The sequence below is a fragment of the Mustela nivalis genome (assembly GCF_964662115.1).
Source record: "Mustela nivalis genome assembly, chromosome: 10".
NCBI lineage: Eukaryota > Metazoa > Chordata > Mammalia > Carnivora > Mustelidae > Mustela > Mustela nivalis.
Window position 1 is genome coordinate 33,590,659 of NC_139029.1, and position 22,244 is coordinate 33,612,902.

The 22,244-nt window shown below is 52.8% G+C and overlaps 4 protein-coding genes across 14 annotated transcripts in view; 2 read left to right on the forward strand and 2 right to left on the reverse strand.

Annotated features, from left to right (window-relative positions):
• The first annotated feature begins 5,390 nt into the window (after positions 1 to 5,390).
• HPDL (4-hydroxyphenylpyruvate dioxygenase like) lies at positions 5,391 to 7,354 on the forward strand. Its single transcript, XM_082687318.1, has one exon. It carries the CDS (start codon positions 5,972 to 5,974, stop codon positions 7,076 to 7,078), a length of 1,107 nt encoding a protein of 368 aa, XP_082543444.1. The 5' UTR covers positions 5,391 to 5,971; the 3' UTR covers positions 7,079 to 7,354.
• Positions 7,355 to 7,754: 400 nt separating this feature from the next.
• MUTYH (mutY DNA glycosylase) lies at positions 7,755 to 16,144 on the reverse strand. Of its 9 annotated transcripts, none has more exons than XM_082687284.1 (18): positions 15,901 to 16,019; positions 12,266 to 12,391; positions 12,092 to 12,170; positions 11,850 to 11,970; positions 11,145 to 11,290; positions 11,016 to 11,055; positions 10,820 to 10,893; positions 10,641 to 10,682; positions 10,494 to 10,565; positions 10,288 to 10,401; positions 10,105 to 10,202; positions 9,882 to 10,026; positions 9,739 to 9,802; positions 9,395 to 9,586; positions 9,155 to 9,291; positions 8,917 to 9,069; positions 8,675 to 8,716; positions 7,755 to 7,971 (listed from the first exon to the last, which is right to left on the reverse strand). In XM_082687284.1, the coding sequence occupies exons 3-18, from the start codon at positions 12,104 to 12,106 to the stop codon at positions 7,840 to 7,842; spliced, it is 1,587 nt and encodes a 528-aa protein (XP_082543410.1). In that variant the 5' UTR covers positions 12,107 to 12,170; positions 12,266 to 12,391; positions 15,901 to 16,019; the 3' UTR covers positions 7,755 to 7,839. The 9 variants fall into 9 exon arrangements, with proteins under 9 accessions (XP_082543410.1, XP_082543409.1, XP_082543408.1 ...); XM_082687283.1 differs by lacking the exon at positions 15,901 to 16,019 and adding an exon at positions 15,669 to 15,795; XM_082687282.1 differs by lacking the exon at positions 15,901 to 16,019 and adding an exon at positions 15,669 to 15,740 and having other exon boundaries at positions 11,145 to 11,293.
• TOE1 (target of EGR1, exonuclease) lies at positions 15,850 to 19,383 on the forward strand. 2 transcript variants are annotated; one of them, XR_014299735.1, is made up of 9 exons: positions 15,850 to 15,981; positions 16,734 to 16,882; positions 16,972 to 17,012; positions 17,146 to 17,242; positions 17,366 to 17,524; positions 17,777 to 18,036; positions 18,237 to 18,396; positions 18,477 to 19,152; positions 19,202 to 19,383. XR_014299735.1 is itself a non-coding variant. In XM_082687289.1 (8 exons), the coding sequence occupies exons 1-8, from the start codon at positions 15,930 to 15,932 to the stop codon at positions 19,095 to 19,097; spliced, it is 1,539 nt and encodes a 512-aa protein (XP_082543415.1). In that variant the 5' UTR covers positions 15,850 to 15,929; the 3' UTR covers positions 19,098 to 19,383. The 2 variants fall into 2 exon arrangements, 1 of the variants encoding a protein (XP_082543415.1); XM_082687289.1 differs by having other exon boundaries at positions 18,477 to 19,383.
• The window catches only part of TESK2 (testis associated actin remodelling kinase 2), a 133,105-nt gene continuing 130,150 nt past the window's right edge, over positions 19,290 to 22,244 (reverse strand). For both annotated transcript variants that reach the window (XM_082687278.1, XM_082687279.1), the window contains exons 9-11: positions 22,018 to 22,104; positions 21,212 to 21,329; positions 19,290 to 20,941 (exon numbers count right to left, since the gene is read on the reverse strand). In XM_082687278.1, coding sequence (XP_082543404.1) covers positions 20,220 to 20,941; positions 21,212 to 21,329; positions 22,018 to 22,104 — 927 coding nt within the window. In that variant the 3' untranslated portion in view covers positions 19,290 to 20,219. The remainder of the gene's footprint in view (positions 20,942 to 21,211; positions 21,330 to 22,017; positions 22,105 to 22,244) is intronic.

Sequence of the window (22,244 nt, forward strand, 5' to 3'; positions counted from 1 at the left end):
TGAGTGCCCATCAAGGCTCTGATCATTGCCCAGCCCAGTCAGGCCTCTGCCCATACCTCTACACAACCGAAGTCAGTCCTCTGCTCATAATTCTACACAACCAACTCTCGTTGAGTATTCAGAAACAGCTCAATTGCTAAAGAACCACCTAGGCAAACATAAAAATCAGCCTTACAATACCTCTGGGAAAGAGAAGTGTCTGGCTATATTATTAATTGCAATCATTTACTAAGCCACATTGCTTTAGGCACGCGATCATTTACTAAGCCACGTGCTTTAGGCAAGTCACATTGCTTAGCATGACCCTTGTCACAAATTCCACTTAACCCTAACCCTCACTTGTCCCTCTCGTTCATGGCTAGCTCCTAACCCTCTAACTTAACCCTCACTTGTCCCTCTAGTTCATGGCTAGCTCCTGATGGCCCCTCCCCTGTGCCTCTCCCATGTCCAGTTGTCCATTTGCAATCAAATAAGAACTGGCTGGTTTCATCCTGGACTCTAGGAAGCACGACCCTGGCTCCTCAGTGAGGATACAACTTGGTGTCAGGACAGCAGCCTATGATGGGGCCTCCCTGGAAATCCCCAGGCTACGTTCATAGCTCAATCAAGATGGGAGAGCCACTTATCAGTGCACAGGTGAGCTGTCTATGCTTTGTGGACTTCCCACATGCCCTGATCACAGGCCTCTCTCGAAATCCCTTCTATCTACACCTGCCTCTTGCTTCCTACATACACACTCAGGACTCCTAAATGAAGATGGAGCAGGAGGGAAATGGCCAGGCTGTAGATTCAGTGAAAATAGCAGGAGCTCTGTAGATGGAAGGACAAAGGTTTGAATTTCACCATTTTACTTAGCAGCTGTGTGACTTAGGCTGCTCACTTAACTTCTCTGAGTCTTACTTTCTCATCTCCAAAAAGGGGAATTATCTTCTGTACTCTTGGGGTTTCTGTGAGGATTAGAAACAATATATATATATGTGTGTGTTATGCCCAGTGGCACTCAACCAATGTCAGACAGAGGTGGGTCTCTTCATACTCATTAAAATACATATACTTTCTGATCCCAGAACCAAAAGTTCATGCCCCAAGAATGGGTCCCTGCTCAGCAGAGATTCTGCTTCTCCCTCTCCCCCTACCCTGCTCCAGCTCTCTCCCTCTCTGTGTCATGCTCGAGCTCTTTCCATCTAATAAATAAGTAAAAATTTAAAAAGTAAATAAAATAAAAGCATATATACTTTCTGTCCCTAAATTCTTACAACCACCAAGCTGCATGGTCAGCCCACCAGTGGTGTTGCTGTGATGAGCTGGTTGGGTTATAGCTAAGTTTTCCTGTTAGGCCTAGATCTTAGTCTCATGCAGACATGGAAGTTTGGGCCCCTGTGTCCATGGTTTGCTTGGGACTGTCCCAGTTTAAGGACTGAAATTTCCACATCCTTGAAGCACTGGATATTCAGTCTTGGGAAAACTGGGATGGCTGGTCACCCTATGAAGGCAGCTGACCCAGAGCAGGTGGAGCAGCTGTCAGATCTAAGAAAAGAAGCTGGGCTTCCCTTAAACACTCCCAGCTGGATGGATGGGCCGGCCAGGTGGGCACTTACTCAGCCCCTCCTTCCTGGTGCCCAGCAAAGTCCCTGTTAAGCAGAGGTCGTGGGTGACATCTAGAGGCTATATTAAAAACTGCAGTCTGGTAATCACCCACCCGCCCTTGAGGCCTTAGTTTGTTCATTAATAAATATTGAGGCACTGGACATAAGTCTTAGGGGTCTTGGAAGACATCCTCAAGCAAGTTAAGCTGAGACCTACTGCTTGATAAAGTGTTAGCTGGGTCAAGGCAAGTGGGAAAGAAAGTATCTTGGGCAGGAGGGAACAGCAAAGACTGAAGATCTGAGTGGGAAGAAGCATGAAACTTTCAAGAAACTACAGTATGGGTGGGGGTTGGATGGCGACACCAAAAGCTGGAAAGATTGTCAGCGGCTAATCAGGTAGGAGAAATTTTTTGATCTTTTCCCTAAGTACAAGCAGAATCTAGTGAACGCTTTAAGCAGGATAATAACATAATCAGATCTACATTTTTCAAAGCTAACTCTGGCTACAAGGTGGGACTGGTTAGGACAGTAGTAAACCTAAAGCCAGACAGGCAATTATTAGTGTCCGGGTGATGCAGAGACAGGGAGGCCCAGCATGTGGGTGGTACAGAGAGATGAAGAGGGAGGTGATGGCTTGAGAGACGTTATGGAAATAGAATGGGCAGGGACAGGGGGATTGACTGGAGGTGCGGGGTGAGAAACAGCAAGATTCAAAAATGTTGTAGGTTTCCGAATACGACCACTGAAGGGCAGTGGGACAAGTGCTGAAATGGGAGCATGAGAAGAGGGACAATGTTGGGCATGTTGAATATGAGGTGACAGAGGGACATCCAAATCAAGACGGCAAATAAGCAGTTGAATAAAGATTAGGAAGGGGGACGTCGATGTGGAGATTATCCAGCAAGGAGATGGTAACTGAAGCCCTGAGCAGCACCAACATTTACAAATAGGCAGAGGTAGAGGAGAGAGAATGCACCAAAGGAAAACCAAGTGAGTATGATGTTATAAAAGGGGGCAAGAGTATTCAGAAAGTAGACAGTGGTCAGCTGCAAAAAATATTCTGAGAGGCAGTGAGGTGAGATCTGAAGGTTGTCCACTGAACAACGTGAAAATTATTGCTGACCTTAAGTCCTTTTAAGGGGGAATAATGGACAGAAAGACAAATACTGCATGATTTCACTTATATGAAGCTCCTAGAGTAGTCAAAAGTAGACTAGGGCTTCCAGGGGTTGGCGGAAGGAGAGAGTAGAGAGGTCTTTAAGGAGGACAGAGTTTCAGCTGGGGAATAGGGCAAGAATCCCCTAGACGATGATGGAGATGGAGGTACTTAATACCACTGAACTTGCACTTACAAAAGGCTAGCAAGATAAATCTTACTATGTTATGTGTATTTTGCCACACACACACACGTCACCTTCTCTGTGAGGTCTTCCAGGCCACCCTTTGTAAAATATCAAGCACTCCACAGACTCGGAGAGAAACGAAATCGGATGGAGGAGGGGCAGGGGCAGGGGCAGATGCCGGTGACCCGAGAGAAAGGAAAGAACCACCCCGAGCCGCCTCCGCGAGAAGTGGGGAGCAAAGGGGCTGGGAGGAGCGGGTTAAGCGGAGGGCAAGGGTGACACCTAGAGGTTATGTTAAAGAACAGCAGCTGACAATCACCCACGTGGCCCTGGAGGGAAGGAGAGTGACGGGATGGGACCTGAGAGGCGCGAGTTCCGGAAAAGGAATGTCAGTTCAGGCTGGTAGAGAGGAGACGCGACGGGTTGTGGTCAGGCTTTGAGGGGAGAAGCGTGCACCTCCGCCAGCCCCCGGGCTGGAGCTGAGAGCTGCGGAAGGGACTTGGTTCTACAGGTTCAGGACGTGTATAGCACCTCCACAGCCGGCTCCCCACTCCTGCACCGCCGCTGACCTGGCCGCTGTGGAAGGCGGATGTGGCACGAGGCCTCCTGCAGCGCCATCGCCTCACCCCTCGGACCTACGTGCCCTCCAGCGCCCACCCTTAGCATCCATAGCCCCAGCAGGAAGGCAGTCGCGGACGGGCACAGAGGACGCCATCATGCGGAAGTTGCCCCAGGGTCCTGACCGGGAGGAGATGGCGGTCTTACATTGGTCACAGCCCAGATGCCAGCAGGGCTGCAGGAATGGGAGTCTGGCGGGGGGGGGGGGGGCGGGGGGGCGGGGAGAGAACCAACATCAATGACCACCTCTACCCTTTCGGCCCCCCACCCCCCAAAATGGCCTCTGGGTCAAGGTCAATCACAGTGCTGTTGAAGAGCAATATGCCCTAAGATCTCCCTTTCTTTAAGTCAGACCCTCCTTGGCCTTTAGAAATCTACCCTCTTCCTCAGGACCAGGTGGGAAGTGATGGGTTTAGGGGACCCGTTTCTGTGCCCTCTGTTGGTACATAGGGCCCTTGAGTGGAAACCCCTCTGGCTGGACCAAAGGCCTGGAGGCACTAGAGCTGCTCACCTGGGGTTTTGATCATGATAGCGTGGACAGGAGATAACCTATTCTGCCCCAACCCTCACAGAGCGCTATCCCCAGAGGCCCTAACCTCAGAATCCACACCAAAGCCAGGGCCTTCCTAGAGCTTTTCCAGTGCTCAAACCTGGGGGGGGGGGGGGTCCAAATGTGGTTGTTATTCTGAGTCCTACTGCAGCCCCTCTCCTTGTGACATACAAACCCACTTTGTATGTCCTGATCCCACGTAGCTGGGCTCCGGCGCATAGGCTAAATCCTGGACCCCTTGTCAGGCTGCAGAATATACTATCTTATTTAATCACAACAACCCTATGAAGTAGGTACTATTATTATTCCCATTTTTACAGAGGAGAAAATCAAGTCTCAGAGAAGATAAGCAACTTGCTCCAAGTCATACAGCTACTAAATATTGGAGGTAGTTTTCAAACCCGGGTCTATCCAGCTTTTGGAACCCATGTTCTCCAATTTATTAGTCTGCAGAGTAGCACCAAGTGTATTTTACCATTGCTGATCAGCTTCTTGGTACTGCCTACCTGACTGCAAGACTAAACACACAGCCAGACCTCTTTTTCTCAGCCCTGTGCCTCCATCACAACCTTCTTCCTCTTGCCAATGAACTTGACAATGACGTAATACTGAATGGTATTATATCTGCTCCCTGACAAAGGAATCTCCTTTGCAATGCCTGGAACGATAGCATCTATCCCAGATGTCTCCCCAGTCTTATGCTCTTGCTCCTCTGAGGGTTTGGCTCGCATTCCTGACCTTTTTGCTTATGCCATTTACCCCTGAAGTGCCCTTCCCAAACCCTCCAAGAGCCACCTGCTGAAGTCTCAGAAGACTCCTATTATCTACTCAATTCTACTCAATCCAGTGATCTCACACAATTCTGGGTCTCAAGCCCAGAAAAGCCTATAGAAAGCTTCTCTGGCCCAATACCCAGTCAGGAAGCTACAAGGAGGGCTTGAGTTCTAGTCCTTTAGGGTCAGGAGGGAGAGAAAGGACACTAATGCAGCTGTTTCTTTCAGGTCCTGTGCCACCAGTTTTTTTCTCCAAATCTTGCTTGGGTCAGGGTCAAAAGATTGTTGAGAGAGAAGTGGGGTTGAAGAAAGAGGCGCAGTTGAGAGACTAACAGAGAGAAAGAGGTTTGTAGGAGCCATACAAATGACCTAGCTTCCTATAACATCAGTTTCTCTGGACCAATTTGGGGAGGGAAAGAAAATCTGTAAAAAAAAATATTTTGATATTTTTAAAGTTTTAAAGGAACATTACGCGTCAAAGGCAAAATTCTCTAGAATTTTTAAGCTAAAACTTGACACTGGTAAATTCCTTGCTTGGGGCAGGGGCGGGGGTAAGCGGTTAGGAATTCTGGCTCCTCCCCCAGCTAGGATTGGTTCCCTTTGCTCTTAAGTTTATAGGGGAGGAGAGAAAGCCCGGCCGCTGGCACCAAGTGAAGGCAGCTATTGTGGTCTCCGGGGCGGTGGGAGTAGGGAGGCTCGGTGCCCGAGGGCATGGCCCATAAACAGGCTCGGGGAAAGAGCAGTCCTGCGTCCCCGCTGTACCCTTGGCGACACGGTCTGCGTGGGAGGAGGAGCGTGTGAGCCGCGGTCCCTGGCGCCGCCCCCTCCCTCCGGCTCCACGTGGTTTTCACCACTGGCCCCGCAGACCGCGTGGTCCCAACGCTGCCCGGGATTGGAGAGGGCGTGGCGGAGAACCGCGAGCCCCAAAGGGGTGAGTCTGTGACTTCCTCAGAAAAGAGCGAGGAATGCGCTCTGAGGGCAAAACTGGACTCCACTGGCTTCTGACCACAAACCTGGGACGGAGAGTCCGGGAGTCTTGAAAAGCCAGGTGAGCGGCCTTACTAGGGGGAAGGACAAGCCAGGGTCATCACCCGGACCGCCATGGCCGTGCACGCCCGTCGTCTGTGCCACATTGCCTTCCACGTGCCGGCGGGGCAGCCCCTGACCCAGGATCTGCAGCGTCTCTTCGGTTTCCAGCCCCTGGCCGTGCGGGAGGCAGAAGGCTGGCGGCAGTTGGCCCTGCGCAGCGGCGACGCGGTCTTTTTGGTGAACGAGGGCGCAGGGCTGGGGGAGCCGCTGTACGGCCTGGACCCACGTCATGCTGTGCCCAGTGCCACCAACCTGTGTTTCGACGTGGCGGACGCGGGCGCCGCCGCCCGGGCGTTGGTCGCGCAGGGCTGCAGCGTGCCGGTGCCCCCGGTTAGCGTGAGGGATACGCAGGGAACAGCCACCTACGCTGTGGTCCGCTCGCCTGCCGGCAACCTCAGCCTGACACTCCTGGAGCGTGCGGGCGTCCGAGGGCCTTTCCTCCCAGGATTCCAGCCCGTATCCTCTGCTGCCAGCCCGGGCTGGGTCAGCCACGTGGACCACCTGACCCTGGCCTGCATCCCTGGCAGCTCTCCCACACTGATGCGCTGGTTCCACGACTGCCTAGATTTTCGCCACCTGCCACTGAGTCCAGGTGAGGACCCCGAGACAGGCCTCGAGGTGACAGCAGGATCTGGGAGAGGGGGACTGAAGCTCACGGCCCTGCAGACCCCACCAGGCAGTGCTGTCCCCACTCTCGTGCTGGCTGAGACCCTACCAGGGGCTTCTAGTGGACAGGACCAGGTGGAGCAGTTCCTGACCCGGCACAGGGGACCAGGACTGCAGCACGTGGGGCTCTACACGCCGAACATTGTAGAAGCCACTGAGCGGGTAGCAGCAGCTGGGGGCCAGCTGCTGGCTCCTCCTGAGGCATACTACGAGCAGCCAGGCAAGGAAAGGCAGATCCTGGCTGCTGGGCATGAGCCTAGCCTGCTGGCCCGACAGGGGATCCTGCTGGATGGCGATGAAGGCAAGTTTCTGCTTCAGGTCTTCACCAAGTCTCTCTTTCCAGAGGACACCTTCTTCCTGGAGCTGATTCAGAGGCAGGGGGCCACAGGCTTTGGCCAGGGCAACATCCGGGCCCTATGGCAGTCGGTGCAGGAGCAAGCCACCAGGGAATAGGAAGCCTGAGGAAGGTTGCTGCTGGTTTCAGCCTCCTATACTGGAGCACAGGGCCAGCTGAACTGAGAAACACCTGCAGAGGCTTGGGGTGAAGAGCTTTGTCTCCAGAGGCCAGGTACAGCCACCATGTCTTCGGTACCTACCAGAACTTGAAGCTCTCACTGGGGTCCAAAGAGGTGGGATTTTTTTTTTTTTAAACCATGAAATGTTCTTACATAGTCTATAACTAACATAAAGAATGATAAAGGAATTATGGTAGGAAATAGAACTTACCGATATTTTTGAACCATCTTTGTGACCTTCTCTGATCCCATTTCTCTCCACCATATCCCCCAATTTTATGATTATTAACCCTTGATTCGCTGTATTGTTTCACTACATATGAAACAATACAGAAATAAATTTAGTGTTTAAGGTAGGAATTTAAGACAACAAATCCTCCCGGTTCCCTTCTCCCTAGGGAGCAGCCTCTGTGGGTGGGGAGGCCTTGGGCAGGGGGCCCACTGCAGCTGCTTTCTTCCTCTCTCCTGGGGGCTGGGGGAGGACGATCACTCGGGACAGAACACTCACCTCCATTTGCCCCGGGCTGGCTGGGAGTGCAGGACTTCACCACTTTCCGGGCCCCTCTGAGGAGAAGAATGAGTGGGCTAGGGAGGAGGTGGAAAGTCTCCAAAAGGACTATAAAAATAAGTACTTTATTTAAAAAAAAAAAAAAAAAAAGCCAAAAACGGATTCTCAGGAAGTGGGGGCTTGCAGAGGCGTCACTGGGCCGTACTGTTGAGGTGGGGTGCATCCGTGGGGAGGTGAGGCCGGAAGAAATTATCCAGGACTTGCTGGCCCGGGCCGGGCCTTTTCCGGCTGGATGGAGTAGACACTGGGGACCGTTTGGAACCCTGTGCAGAAGTCAAAGGAAGGAGCCACTCGGGGGGCAGCAGACTGTCCTCTCCTGCCCCCCCCCCCACGGCACTGATACAGCTCAGGTTCCTGTCTGAACGCGGTAAAGCTTCCAGCTGGTCTCCATTATCTACACCTTCGGTCAACTCTAAATGGCAGCCCAAGGTACTCTCCCTAAGATACAAATCGGACTTCTCTCTCCACCAAAAATGCTTTCGTGGCCTGGTGCCCCTGGCCCTGACTGGCCTGCGCAGGCCCTGCCCATCAAATGTGTCCCTGCGCGCAGCACTCTGAGTTCCACCAGCTTTGCTCACACTACTCTTGTAGAAACATTCTTGCTGCAGACTCCCCTTCCAGACCTGGAGATAATGATTCATTTCTTAAAACCAGATTACCAGCTGCTGCTTCTAAGCAGCCTTTCCTGATCTTTGCCTCCCAGACAGAATGGAAAACTCTCATAAACCACAAAACCTAGTACAAGCATTTTTCACACACCTGTGACCCTATTGTCTCCATCATTTGTTCTTATTCTCCACCCCGGATTCTAAGCTCTAAGGTCTCTAGGGAAGAACTATTACTTGGCTGCCCACAGCGAAGTCTGGAGGGGATAATGTTCACCCAAGCACGTGTCCTTTAACTCACTGAAAACCCGTGGGTTCAGGGCTGGGGAAAGATGGCTGGGTGAGGGCCAAAGAGACTCACCTTGCGGGTGCCTGGCTGTTGGCCCTCATACACACGGAACACCTAGCCAAGGAGAGACGGGGAGAGCGCAGGGCTGGCATCTTAACCCCAAAGAGCCAAACCCCTGTGGTCTCTCAACTTCATGCCCCCCACAACACACCTGTTTAAAATAGCTTTTGTGTTTCCCTGTTTACATGGTAATAGGTTCACAAAGAACATACAGGAAACACAAAAAAGTACAAGGAAGACAACACAAGTAGTGCCTTTTTCATAGCGGTGGAGACAGCAGCAGTGTGAAACTCCTCGCGGGTCAGCCAGCGAGCGCCAGGTGGCGTGGCGGTCACTGGGGTGTGCCCGTCCAGGGCCAGACTGTATACTTGATATGTCAGCTTGATGTGAGAGAAGGTGTGGACCACCTGGAGGGAGAACCAAGGGGCTGAAACAGGCCCATGAATGTGCCCACAGAAGCCAAGACCCCTGGCCCTCGCTTGGGTCCCTCACCTGCCCCAGGTGCTGGAGGTGGGTGGCTGGGAGGGGCCCAGCCCAGCGCTGCAGCTCCCCCAGCAGGGCCTCACGTTCACATGGCCCGGAGGGCTCTGCAGTCACACAGGGGAACTCCCACAGTCCTGCCAGCAAACCTGAGAGAAAGGGCAGCCAGGTGTGGCCAGGCGTTAGCTGTCAACGCCTCCGTGTCCCTCTTGGTGCTCCTGCCACCACCCTGGGCTCCGAGGATCTAGCTACCTGAGCTGGGCCTCTGCACCAGCAGAATTCGAGGACCTCCACGGGCCCTGGGCTGCTCCAGAACACAGACGGCAGAGCACTCCTCCCTGGGGGGCCTGCGGCTGGCTTTTCTGGGGAAGTTGGTCACTCCCAGGGTCTGGTCCCAGGGCTCCATGGGAGGCGCACACAGCTGGCATTGCCCCGTGCTGGGAGCTGGGAAGAGAGAGCCTCAAGTGCTGCTAGGCCCTGAGAGCAGGCCAGGGCCCAGCTCTGCAGAGTCTTATTCGGGGTGTAGGACAAACTGGAATGAGGCTTCCACAAGCAGGTCCCCAACGCTGCAGTAAAGGGCTGGGGCTGGCACTCACCGCACTCCTCCACGTCGGGGCTGCCTGGCAGGTTCTGCAGGGCCAAGCGCTGTTCCCGCTCCACCTAAGGGGCATGAGGCAGATGTCATGCAGCAGGGGCTGCCCTCTAGGGCCCCTGCCTGACCCTTCCCCAAATGGCTCACCCTCCAGTGTGCACGGCACAGGCTCTGCACTGGGCACTGGCTGCAGCGTGGGTGCTGCGGGGTGCACACTGTGGCCCCCAGCTCCATGGCCGCTTGGTTTGAGTCCCCAGGCCGGGCAGGGTCTACCAGCTGCTGGGCTAAGCTCCTACAAGGGAATGTGGCTGTGAGCCAGAGACACTTTAGAGATACCCTTCCCGGTCTCCCCATGACCCCGAGATCCTACCAGAGATGCTGGGAGACGAGGGTGCTGCTGGGGTCCGCACCAATGGCTCGGACTCGGCACAGGACCCGTACGACATTCCCGTCTACCACACCGGCTGCCTGGCACAAAGGAATCTAGGAGTTAGCCTGTACTGGGAGGAAGAAGGGTGGGCACGCACCAGGCCGGGGTGGGCTGGGGACTCACCTGTCCAAAGGCAATGGAGGCAATGGCTCCAGCTGTGTACCGCCCCACGCCAGGCAGGAGCTGCTGCAGGGTCTCTGCTGTACGTGGCACGTGGCCGCCTAGCTCCTCTACCACCTGATTGTGAGGACCGGGGAGGCTCTAGGTTATGAAACACCTGAGGCCCTGGGCCTCACCCCTTTACCTGTTACCCCCTGTCACTCCCTCACCTTCCGGGCTCCTTCCTGCAGCCGCCGGGCTCGAGAATAGTAGCCCAGGCCCGCCCAGAGCTGGTTGACCTCCTGTGGGTGAGAGCAGAGAGATCAGTGGTCAGTCCTCACTTGTCCCAACTCCCCCCACCCCAGGATGACTCTTACCTCCAAGGAAGCACTGGCCAGGTCCTGCAGCGTTGGCCACTTCTATAGTTCGAAGGCAAACAAAAAGGAGCAAGCTCAAAGTCAAGGGAAGTGGAGGAAACCTTCTTCACCCCTACCCCAAAGGCTGGGCTCTCTCTGGGGTCTGGCTCATGACCCTCCCCTTCTTTCCCTGGAGTTACCTGCATCCATCGGGTATAATAGTCGATCACCGTGGCAACCTGGGTCTGCTGCAGCATGACCTCTGAGACCCACACTGGGGGAGAGGGGTTGGCATGAGGGCGTGGCCAACCTGCCCTGTTCCCAGCACACAGCCCCTAGACCCCAGACCAGTAGGCATCCAGGCAAAGCAGCCCAGGTCCCAAGACATGCACTCACCAGCATATGCCCGCCTGTCCAGGTCCACCTCCCCCTCTGCCTGCCAAAGCAGTCCCAGGGAAGGAGTCAGTATGGAGACCGCTGGGCATCCACCTTCCACCCTGCTCTCCCTGTCCCTCGCCTGCTTACCCGCCTTCTCCAGGGTAGGTCCCGCTTCTCTCGGTCGTACCAGCTCAGTAGCTTCTCCCGAAAGACTGTGACCTCAGCTGTGTCTCTGAAGAGATGGTACGGGGAGAAGGCCTGCAACACCACGTCCTTCTGCCGCCTGGCCAAGTCTGCTGGGACCACAGGAAACTCAGGTATCATCCCTGCCTAGGCCGTGCACCAGGTACCCAGGGCACTGCAGCCCGGATGCTCCCACTTAGGGTGTCCCCTACCCCCAACCCCTTGCTTAAGCTTTGGATCTGAAATCAGATCAGAATTCTCTAGCTGTATGTAACCTGAGCCAGATTGCCAGCCTTAATTTTCCCAGGGTGGTACCACCACCTTCTTTGACTCTGGGTCACAATGAACACCCAACAGTTTCAGCCAAGCATAATGTATACATGTGCAGGGCTTTCCCATTTACAAGACATTTTCGGGCTCATAAGCTCAACTGATCCCATGAAAGCCACAAGAGGAAGGAAATGCACAGACAACCACTCCATTTCACTGGTAAGAAAGCAGCCGTTCAGGGCAATCATCCCAAAGTGACATAGCAAAGTCAGAAGAGACCTTAATTAGTCCCGTAAGGTCCTGACACATAACTGTGCTCCTTTCCCAGCCCGAATCTCCCTCCTTTTCATGGCCAATGAATCCAGCACCTTTGTCTTTGACTAGGACTGAGCTCCTCACCATTTGGGGTAGAAGGCTTGACCCGACTGCTGCTAAGGACACACTTCTTTTTTCCCTCCTGGTGGGATGCCTGTTTCCTGTGATGACTCCTCACAGCTGTTCGTGGCTTCTTCATGATGGCCTAGAAGAGAAAGGCCCAAAGTGGTCAGTCACAACGAGGCTGAATCTTGGGGCCCCACAATGGGTATAACAGCCACCTCCCTCTCTGCAACCCTCATGATAGAGTGTCTAGCTTTCCTCACTCTCCAGATGCTCATGGGTTTGCTCTTGGCAGGCTGTGGCACTGAGGGATGACCAGCAGGGCTGAGTTTCTGCAAGTGACTTCAGAGAGACCAACATAAGCGAAATCTTGGAGACATGCAAAAGAGACCAGGGCTGGGCTGGGCAGGATACACCTGTGTATCCCGGATGCTCACTGTGACTCTATGTGTGGACAGGGGCTCAGGAGGTGTGTCTAGAAGCACGCAGCGGGCAGAAGTTTATCTGGTAGAGATGCAGCACAAGAAACAGCCTTGAGCCATCATGTAGTCCAAACCTCCTTTCTACAGAAAGGAGAAACCAAGGATCAGAGATGGGAAAAGATTGGCCTGAGAACAGATGGCAAGTTGGGGTGGTGGCAGTGGTGGTGGGAGCAGATGTGCTATTTTTATTCCTAATCTTTTCTTAATGTAGTAAACCAAAGCTGGCTGCCCACTGGTAATGAGAAATGTATCTGGTTGATCTTCATTGCTCCCTTACTGTTCTTTTGGTTAGTAAGGGCTTACCGTGTGCCAGACCCAATGCTAAGTTAAGCGATTTCCCCCTCCATCTCCAGACAACGTCATTAGGTATATGCTTGTATCATCTCCACTGCAGTTATGAGGAAACTGAGGCTTCTGGAGATGAACCAACCTGTGCACCCAAACCCAGAAGGTCTGCCTCCCGAGACTGCACTCCTGTGCTGTGCTCCACCAGTCCCCGCTGAGCCCCTGCTTCAGACTCTTTTTTTTTTTTTTTAAGATTTTATTTATTTATTTGACAGACAGAGATCACAAGCAGGCAGAGAGGCAGGCAGAGAGAGAGAGAGAGAGAGAGATAAGCAGGCCTCCTGCGGAGCAGGGAGCCTGATGCGGGGCTCAATCCCAGGACCCTGAGATCATGACCCGAGCCGAAGGCAGCGGCCCAAACCACTGAGCCACCCAGGCGCCCCCCTGCTTCAGACTCTTAAAACCTCGCTTCATCACCTCATTTTCATCAAGAGCTTCCTTCTTCCTTCAGAGAAAACTGAATGCACAAGCTTCCTGTCCTCTGCACTTACCTGCATTCTCCCGCTCCCTCTCCTCCGGATAGGAAATAGTGGTCTCTCCCAAACATGCTGAGCTCAAGGTCCTGCTCCTTTATCCCTTTTACAAAACCCACTCTCCTTCCTTTCCGAGCCAACCTATGGTCACCAAACTCATTAACTCCATAATTCATCCTACAATCTATTTTCCAAGGAGTAAAGCCGTCTTTTAAGACACGATCGTCTCATTTTCTTACTTAAAACCTTCAATGGCTTCCTACTAATTCACTGAGTAAATATTTATGTAGTGCCTATGTGCTAAGCAGTTTTAAGTACTTGGAAACTTCAGTAAATAAAACACCAAAGGTTCCTGTCGTTATGGAGCTTATATTCTAATGCGGGGAGGGGGGAACAATAATAATTAAACTATATAGGATGTTAACTGATAAATACTAACACAAAGAGAAGATGTAGAGTAGGCAAAGGGGATAAGGAGTGGTGATGGTGGAATGTTGCGATTTTATTTTTTTTTAAAGATTTAATTTATATATTTATTTGACAGAGAGAGTGAGAAAGCACAAGCAAGGGGAGCAGCAAGAGGGAGAGGGAGAAGCAGGCTTCCCACTGAGCAGAGAGCCTGGTGTGATTGGGGAGGTGGGGTATCAATCCCAGAACCCTGGGATCATGATGTCGGCCAAAGGCACACGTTTTAAGACTGAGCCATCCAGGTGCCCCCTGGAATGTTGCAATTTTAAAGCACATGGTCAAGGTGGGACTTATTAAAGTGATATTTGACCAGTGATTTCAGGCAACTGAAGGAATTCGCCAAAGGCATCCTACAAAGGAGCTAGTGCAATGGCCCTAAGGAAGATGTCTGGTGTGTTTGTAGAATACTAAGGAAGCCAGTGTGGTTAGAATGGACCCAGGAAGGATAAGCAGTAGAGGAGGTCAAAGAAGTAAAGAAGGTAGGGGGCACAGGATCTCTAAGTACCTTGTAAGCAATGAGGACTTTGGCTCTCATACCCATTGCTCTGAGAACCCAATCCTCTTAACATAGGCTCCAAAGATCCCCACCTGCCTCATCCCCTCACTCACTATGCTCCAGCCATATTTGCCTTAATAGTTGCTTCAATCCCCCACATATCTGTCCACCTTGACATCTCACCCAATCCTTTTTCTCTCTTTGGACAGCTCTTACCCTGTTCTTCACCTAACAGTTCCTTACTCTTTCAGGTCTTTCCCCCTCCCCACTTTTTTATGAGACTGACGCGCTGCCTACTGCGCTAAGAAGGCACTTCCCTCCCCACTTTTTAAAAGATTTTATTTAATTATTTGACAGAGAGAGAGAACAAAGCAGGAGGAGCAGCAGAGGAAAAAAGCAGGCTCCCCACTGAGCGGGGAGCCCGATACGGGGCTCCATCCCAGGACCCTGGCTGGGATCGTCACCTGAGCCAAAGGCAGATGCTTAACTGACTGAGCCACCCAGTCACCCCATTCTTTCAGGTCTTGACTTAAATGTCCAAATCAGCCCCCTTCCCCTAGTCTCACAATCTTATATAATTCTTCATTTTTTCCCTCTTATACTAATTGTAATTTTTTTTTTTTAAGATTTGATTTATTTATTTGTCAGAGATAGTGAGCACAGGCAGACAGAGTGGCAGGCAGAGGCAGAGGGAGAAGCAGGCTCCCTGCTAAGCAAAGAGCCCGATGCGGGACTCGATCCCAGGACGCTGGGATCATGACCTGAGCAGAAGGTAGCTGCTTAACCAACTGAGCCACCCAGGCGTCCCTACTAATTGTAATTTCACATTTATTTATGTTTCATTGATCAGTACCCGCTTACCTGACTTGACTACAAAACTCTATGAGCAAAGACCGAGTCTCTTTTGTTGACTATTGAGTTCCCAGTGCTGAGCACAGTGCCAGGTAAGTTGTATACAACAAGCACTGTTGAGTTAATTAACCGGATGAAATATAGTAAGAGATTTCTTTCTTTAGAATGGGAGAAATCCAGTGCTCGCTTCGGCAGCACGTATACTAAAATGGGAGAAATCCAAACGATATTAACTAATGATGAAAAAGACTCAGTGGAGAAAGGTTGAAGATGAACTAGAAACAGTAAATAAAGAAAGGGCTGAGACTCCTTGATGGGAACCAGAGCCCGGGAGATAGAACTGGCCTCTGGTAAGGGCTCACGGTATCAGGATTCAAGTGCAATCACCCTGGAGGTCAACTGTACCTCCTGTCCGGATTATTGCAAAGGCTTCCCTGCCAGTCGGTGGCTCTAACCCCTCTGGCAGCCTCGTCTCGAGTCCCCCTACCCGCCTTTTCACTTCTGGAAGTGAGGTCTCCATTCTGTTTGTGAATTTACCTATTACCATTAGATCCTTTCTCCCTACACTGCCCTGTCTGAGCCTAACTCCTGGGCGCGCTTCAGGCTGGCCCGGGCAGCCTCCCAGCCGCTGGGGACTGCCATCCCCACCCCGGGGCCGCGTGGATGAAGACCTCATAAAGCCGCCGCCGGCGTTCCCGCCCGGAGTACACAGAGAACGCATTACCTCCCGTTCAGTCTCCCGCGCCCGGCTTCCGACGTGCTCCGGGGGCGTGGCTCCGACCGCACGGCGCCAGCCCATAGGTCCCCGCGCGCGCCGGGCCGCCCCCATCCGTGCCAGACCCGGGAGGTGTGAACGGAAGTCCGACCCGTCGGCGACACGGAGGGCGAGGCCCCGCCCCGTCCCCCACCGCCAGAGCCGCGCGGAGAGCAGGCAGGCGGAAGCTCCGCGTACCCACCAACTACTCAGGCGAGGGCGCGCGGTGTCATGGCCGCCGACAGTGGCGATGGCGCAGCCTCAGCCCCAGCGGCCCCTGACGGTGAGTGGCTTCCGGGGGCTTCCCGCTTTAAAACCCTATGCGCACCGGAGAGGGGAAGGCCTCGGGCTCTCGGCTGTAGAAACTAACGTTTAGAGGACCAGCTCTTCCTTCTGAGCCAGCCACGAGGAGACTACAAATCCCGGCGGGCAGCGCGGTTCGGGCTGCGAGAGCCTGGCGCGTTGAGAGCAGTCGGGGCGGGTAGGGGCGTGTCGGGAGGTGTAGTCTAGAGTCCTGGTTCTGTTGCGTGGCGCGGCTCCGAAGGAAGTGGAATGTATTGGGAGCTTGGCTTTGAGAAATTATTTATGAGGCTCTGGAGGGTACTAGTTACCGTTGCTTGTGGCTCCTGGGACCCCGTGGGAACAGTACTATGGAGCTTTGGGAGGCATTAAAGGAGTCGCATTCCTCAAGCCCTGAGAAGGATTTCCTGCGGGATGTGGGAAGAAGGAACCTCACAGATCGTTTATCCAGCGTTCCACTTCTAAAGATTGTGGTGCTGTGGGGAGAAGCAGTTTTCCCAAAGTCTGACGTAAACCACTGAAGACGCCGGCCTTTTCCCCCCAAATTCAGAGCACTGCTCACCCCTAGGCCTGTGTGTAGAGCACATGTGATACAAAGGCTTGGAGGACAGAGATGCTATTTCTTGCCCTAATGGAAACTGCCCCCCAACGTTCCACCCCGAGCCATGGCCTACACCTTGGTACCTGTTGCTCCGGGCCCCTGCCCCAGCATTACCATCCACGCTCTCTCCTTAGCCTCAGGCGGTGTCAGCAAAAGCACAAAATCTGAGGAGAAGCTAGCAGTCCAGGTGCCCGTGGTGGATGTGCAGAGTGACAACTTCAAGGAGATGTGGCCATCCCTCCTGCTGGCCATAAAGACCGCAAGCTTCGTGGCTGTGGACACGGTAAGGGCAGGGGAATGGGGAGGGCAGGTAGCTGTGCAAGGGCTGGTGCTGGGAACCTGACACAAGACTCTCCCTTTACACACTCCCAGGAACTGAGTGGGCTTGGGGACAGGAAGAGTTTGCTGAACCAGTAAGTATAAGCCCTGATCTTAGTGCCAGCCTTGGCAGGAGGGGCAGACTTCATCCCTGGAGTAGAAGTCACAGTCCTGGGTGGTTTGAGGGCTAAATTCCAGCTACAGCCACCCCCTAAACCCAACCCCAAGGTGCATCGAGGAACGTTACAAGTCCGTGTGTCATGCAGCCAGGACCCGTTCTGTTCTCTCCCTGGGCCTTGCCTGCTTCAAGCAGCAGCCAGACAAGGTATGGACTGATCTTCCCATCCCTGCTCTGTGGCCGCGGGGAAGAGGGTTGAGATCCCGGAGAACATCAGGTGTTCGGTATTTCTATCCCAAATCCTAATGTAGCAGATCCTTTCTCTCTCAGGGTGAACACTCCTACCTGGCTCAGGTGTTCAATCTGACCCTGCTGTGCATGGAAGAGTATGTGATAGAGCCAAAGTCTGTGCAGTTCTTGGTACAGCATGGCTTCAACTTCAACCGACAGTATGCTCAGGGTATCCCGTACCACAAAGGCAATGACAAGGTAGGTCTCCAACCTTGGCACTGCCCCTTCTGTGATTTCATTTCTTCCTAACTGGTCTGGGTACAGGGAGAGGATCTGCTTCTTAGGGAGTATGGGAAATCACTAGGGATAAGGCTAGGGAAACAAGCCTGATCCACAATAGACTAGCGTAGGGAGCGAGAACTTTCCAGATAGGGGGCCAGGGATAAATGTTGTGCAAAAGAGGCTCCCTACAGGACTGTCCTTCCCTATGATCCCTTTCTTTCCACCTAGGGCGATGAGAGTCAGAGCCAGTCAGTGAGGACACTGTTCCTGGAGCTAATCCGGGCCCGCCGGCCCCTGGTGCTACACAACGGTCTCATAGACTTGGTGTTCCTGTACCAGAACTTCTATGCACACCTGCCCGAGAGCTTGGGAACCTTCACTGCTGACCTGTGTGAAATGTTTCCAGCTGGCATTTATGACACCAAATATGCTGCTGAGTTTCATGCGCGCTTTGTGGCCTCCTACCTAGAATATGTTTTCCGGAAATGGTGAGGAACTGGTTCAGGTTTAGGGGTGGGGCCTGGTATAAGCCTGACTATTTCATTCATTTAAGGTATTTATTGAGTGTCTGCCATGTGCCAGGCACAGTATTTGGTGCTGAGTATTCAGCAGTAAGCAAAACTGACAAAAACCCTATCCTCTTGGAGTTTATATGCTAGTGGGCCAATACCTTCTTATGCTGTTTCAGTGAACGGGAAAATGGGAAGCAGCAGGCAGCTGGCAGCCCACACCTGACCCTGGAGTTCTGCAACTATCCTTCCAGCATGAGGGCCCATATCGACTACCGCTGCTGCATGCCCCCTGCAACCCATCGCCCTCATTCCACCAGCATCTGTGACAACTTTTCGGTGAGAGCACCCACCCATTTCTTGGGGGAGGGGAGGTTCTGATGCCTGGAACGCCTCTCTAAGCCTTTTCCTACTTCTAGGCCTATGGTTGGTGCCCCCTGGGACCACAGTGTCCTCGGTCTCATGATATTGATCTTATCATTGACACCGATGAGGCTGTGGTGGAGGACAAGCGGCGACGGCGGCGACGTAGGGAGAAACGGCGGAGGGCTTTGTTGGGCCTGCCTGGGAAACAGACCTCTGAGGAAACTGAGGATTGTCCTCCGGTGAAGCAGGTCTGTGGCGATGGCCTCAAGGCTGAAGAAATGGAGCAAGAGGTAGCTGAGGATGAGACTAGGACCCAGCCTGGCTTGGAGCAAGGTCACAAAAATGACTTGGAGCTGGACCTTAAAACAGCAGGGCCAGAAACAGCTGATACAGCTGCCCCAGAAGTGCCAGGGAGTCAAGCCGGTCCTCACCCAGTGCCTGGGGATGGACTGCATCGGGCTGGTTTTGATGCCTTTATGACAGGTTACGTGATGGCCTATGTGGCAGTGAGCCAAGGACCCCAGCTCTGTAGCTCTGGACCCTGGCTACCTGAATGCCAAAACAAGGTATACCTGAGTGGCAAAGCTGTACCCCTTACAGTGGCCAAGAGCCAGTTCTCCCGATCCTCCAAAGCCCACAACCAGAAGATGAAGCTGGCTTGGGGCAGCAGCTGACCCAACTTTCACCTAGCACTCAAGGCCCAGGAAGAGAACTGAGAGTGGAACAGAGGTGTCTGGGTTCCTCTAACCTGTAAATGTTCTACTCCCACCTTCTACAGAGCTGGGGGTTTGGGGCTGGTCCTGGACTGGACCACCACCTTTACTCCAGAGGGTAAGGAACAAGGGTACAAGTAAAGAGGCTGACAGCACCTGTAACACAGACTTTATTTTTAAATCTGAAAGTGTCTTGGGAAAAAGTATTACCAAAAAATCAACAGAAACAAGTTATGAAAATATTTGACCAGCTTCATCTTTGGTTATTTCTTATTGCAGCTCTGTAAGGACAGACTGTTCCTGTGGCTCCAGCCAGAGCAGGAAGGGAAGAAAATCCGCCTGTGCATAAGCCATTTAACCACCTGGGTGTATCACATGTTGACAAATACATAGAGCAGGCCCTGAGGCCTACAAAACCGGCCCCACTCCCAACCACAAGGTTGAAAGTTTCTGGGGCAGAACATTAAGATTCCTTCATAAATATGAAAATAGATTAATCAACTGGAAAAGATCTTTGAATAGGTTAGCTAAGAGCCATGACCACCACGCTGCCTCACCCTCCCCTTGCATAGAAATGTAGTGATGTGGTCTGACCATGCAGTAAGTGCAAACAGCAATTATTCAAGTGTCTTAGACGTCCTGGCAAGAAGCTCCCCGTTCTTCAAGTCTGAGAAATAGCCATGCCTTTTATGGCTTCCTGGTTAGCTCCAGGTTCCATCCAGTAGCTTATATGACAGACCTGGGGTGGGAGAAGAACCTGGGGTATTAGCTGCCTGCCAGCTCAAACCAGAACTAAGAGTCCTCTGGTCCTGTCTGGGGAAGTGCAGTGGGAGTTGGGTGGGAGCCAGAGCTCCTTGCTGGATTTCAGAAGCTTTGTATCAGCTGTTGGCCCTGCCTGGGAAGGCCTTTCACTGTTGCCTCCCCTCTCATACACAGCCATTGGGCACTTGGAGCCCCCAGATTGAGCCTGGCCTGGCCTGCTTGCTCTGTAGGCTGCAGGGAAGAGTTGAGGCTGTGCACCAAGGGGGCCCTGTGGCTTCAAATGAAGGTCCACCCCCAAGGTGAGCTGGGGACTATCCCCTCTCACCCATCCTGTTTTCCCTGGGTTTTCAGGCCTATGCCTGAGACAGAGAAGGGGACTGGAGCCAAGCCTCTTGGCCTTTCTTCTTCTACCTCCATTTCCTCAGAAGCACCTGCAAGGCATGAACTGGCCCCCTGGGGCCTGGGCCCCAAACCATTTTCCTCCTGGGGACTGGAGCAGTCCATGGCTTCGTGGGCTGGAGCAGCTTGGAGGGCAGAGGCTCGGAATGGCGGGATCTCTCTCACTCTGTACTTGAGACTACTGAGGCGTGGTGGGGGCCCATCAGATAGTGATTCTTCTCGGCCAAAAAATGGACAGGACTCTCGATGCAAGAACTCTGGTGAACCAGGCAAAGAACGCCACCGGCGAGCAGGCGGGGCCGGGGGGTCCTGCCAGTCAGCCGCAGGCAGAGTTCCGGGCCCTGGTGCATCCAGGTCAAATACCAGGGAGATAACAGATTTGCTGGGCAGGTCAAAGAACTTGACCTTGCCACCCTTGAGGTCCTGGCGTGCACTGAAAGGGTTGATTTTGGGGATGCGGGCAGCACCATCTCGTGGCTGGTAGTATGGGTCCAAGACATTTACTGTACGTGGGGGCTTACGGGAGAAAATGTCTGATTGGCTTCGAGACAACCAGATAGTACGTCTTGGGCGTGGGGACTTGGGAGGGATCTTGTCATCCAGTGTGCTCAGTCGCTTCACCCCAGGTCCTTTTTCCAAGAGTCCTGAAAAACAATGAGTCAAAACAGGCTTACTCACATTAGTCATAACAAACAGAAGTGGCACCTTGTGCCACAAAGCATTTAACCAATGAGAAAACTCAAGAGAGGCCATATGCCGAGTCATATTTCTTAGAGTCCAGTACTTTTTCCATCATCCCCTGTCCCTCTGCCTTTTTTCTGGATGTGAGATCCTATAATCAGCCCTAGAGAAGAAGGCCCCAAATCCTAATTTCTTCCCTTGGAGTCACGTGGAACACTGGTCTAATCTCTTACCCTTGGCTGTGGACTGCAGCTTCCTGTCTGTCTCCAGCTCTTCTTCCTGTAGATGGCTCAGAATTTCCTCCAGGGTCTTCCCAATCTCCACGAAGGATGGGCGCAGTTTGGGGTCCATCTGTAGTCATCCACACCAACCATTAGCCCTGTCCTCCTATCTTCCACCCCAAGGATGGCATTTGAGTCTGTTTCTGGCATCTTCTAAGATTCAGATATGCAGCTAAGAGATCTTTCCTAAAGGTCCCAGACCATGAGGGTGATTCTCAGAGCTAAGGTTAGGGAAGATGCTGTTGTCTTACACCCACTCCTATCAGCACCCTTTCAGTGTGTGTCTTATCCCCTTGATGGGCACAGAACCATCCAAAAGGGTATGCTTACATTGGTTTGTTCTGTTTTTGCTAACATGTTTCTGGGAGTTACCTGGATAAAGCCCAGCTACCCCTTGGTCATGACAGGTAGGTCCAGACCCCAGAGCTGTATAAAATGAAGGCTATCAAAAGCCCTTCCCATGGGCCTTAAGGCCAGCTGGACCCAAAGTCCAACTGAAACCTGACTACTGAGTTCTATTGATATCCAGGGCAAGAGACAGTGAGTCTACCCTGCAGGCTGAGGACTGTATAACACAGCAATTTTCCTCCTCTTGGTCCACGGTTCTGGACGCGGCATGGAGGAGGGGCCATGGGCACTGCTATTCATCAATGAAAAGGAGGCTCCTCATGAAGCTAATTAGCAGCCTGTCCTAACTAGATGAAAGGGGTTCAGCCAGCTCCTGACCAAAGCTGGGGGGAGGGGAGGGAGATACTCACATTACAGCAGTTGAAGGTCAGCTGCAGAAAGTCTGGGGGACAGTCTCCCACCATATGCTGGAAAGCATCATAGTCTAGCCCAAAGTTCTGTGGATAGGTATGGTAAGGAGGGGACACGGAAGACCGGTCATTAATCTCTCCACCCATCCTGGCCTGCTTAGGAGAGGCTGAGAATTGCCCCAAAGTAACAACACAGTTCCAGCAACTCCATCCACCCTGGGAACAAC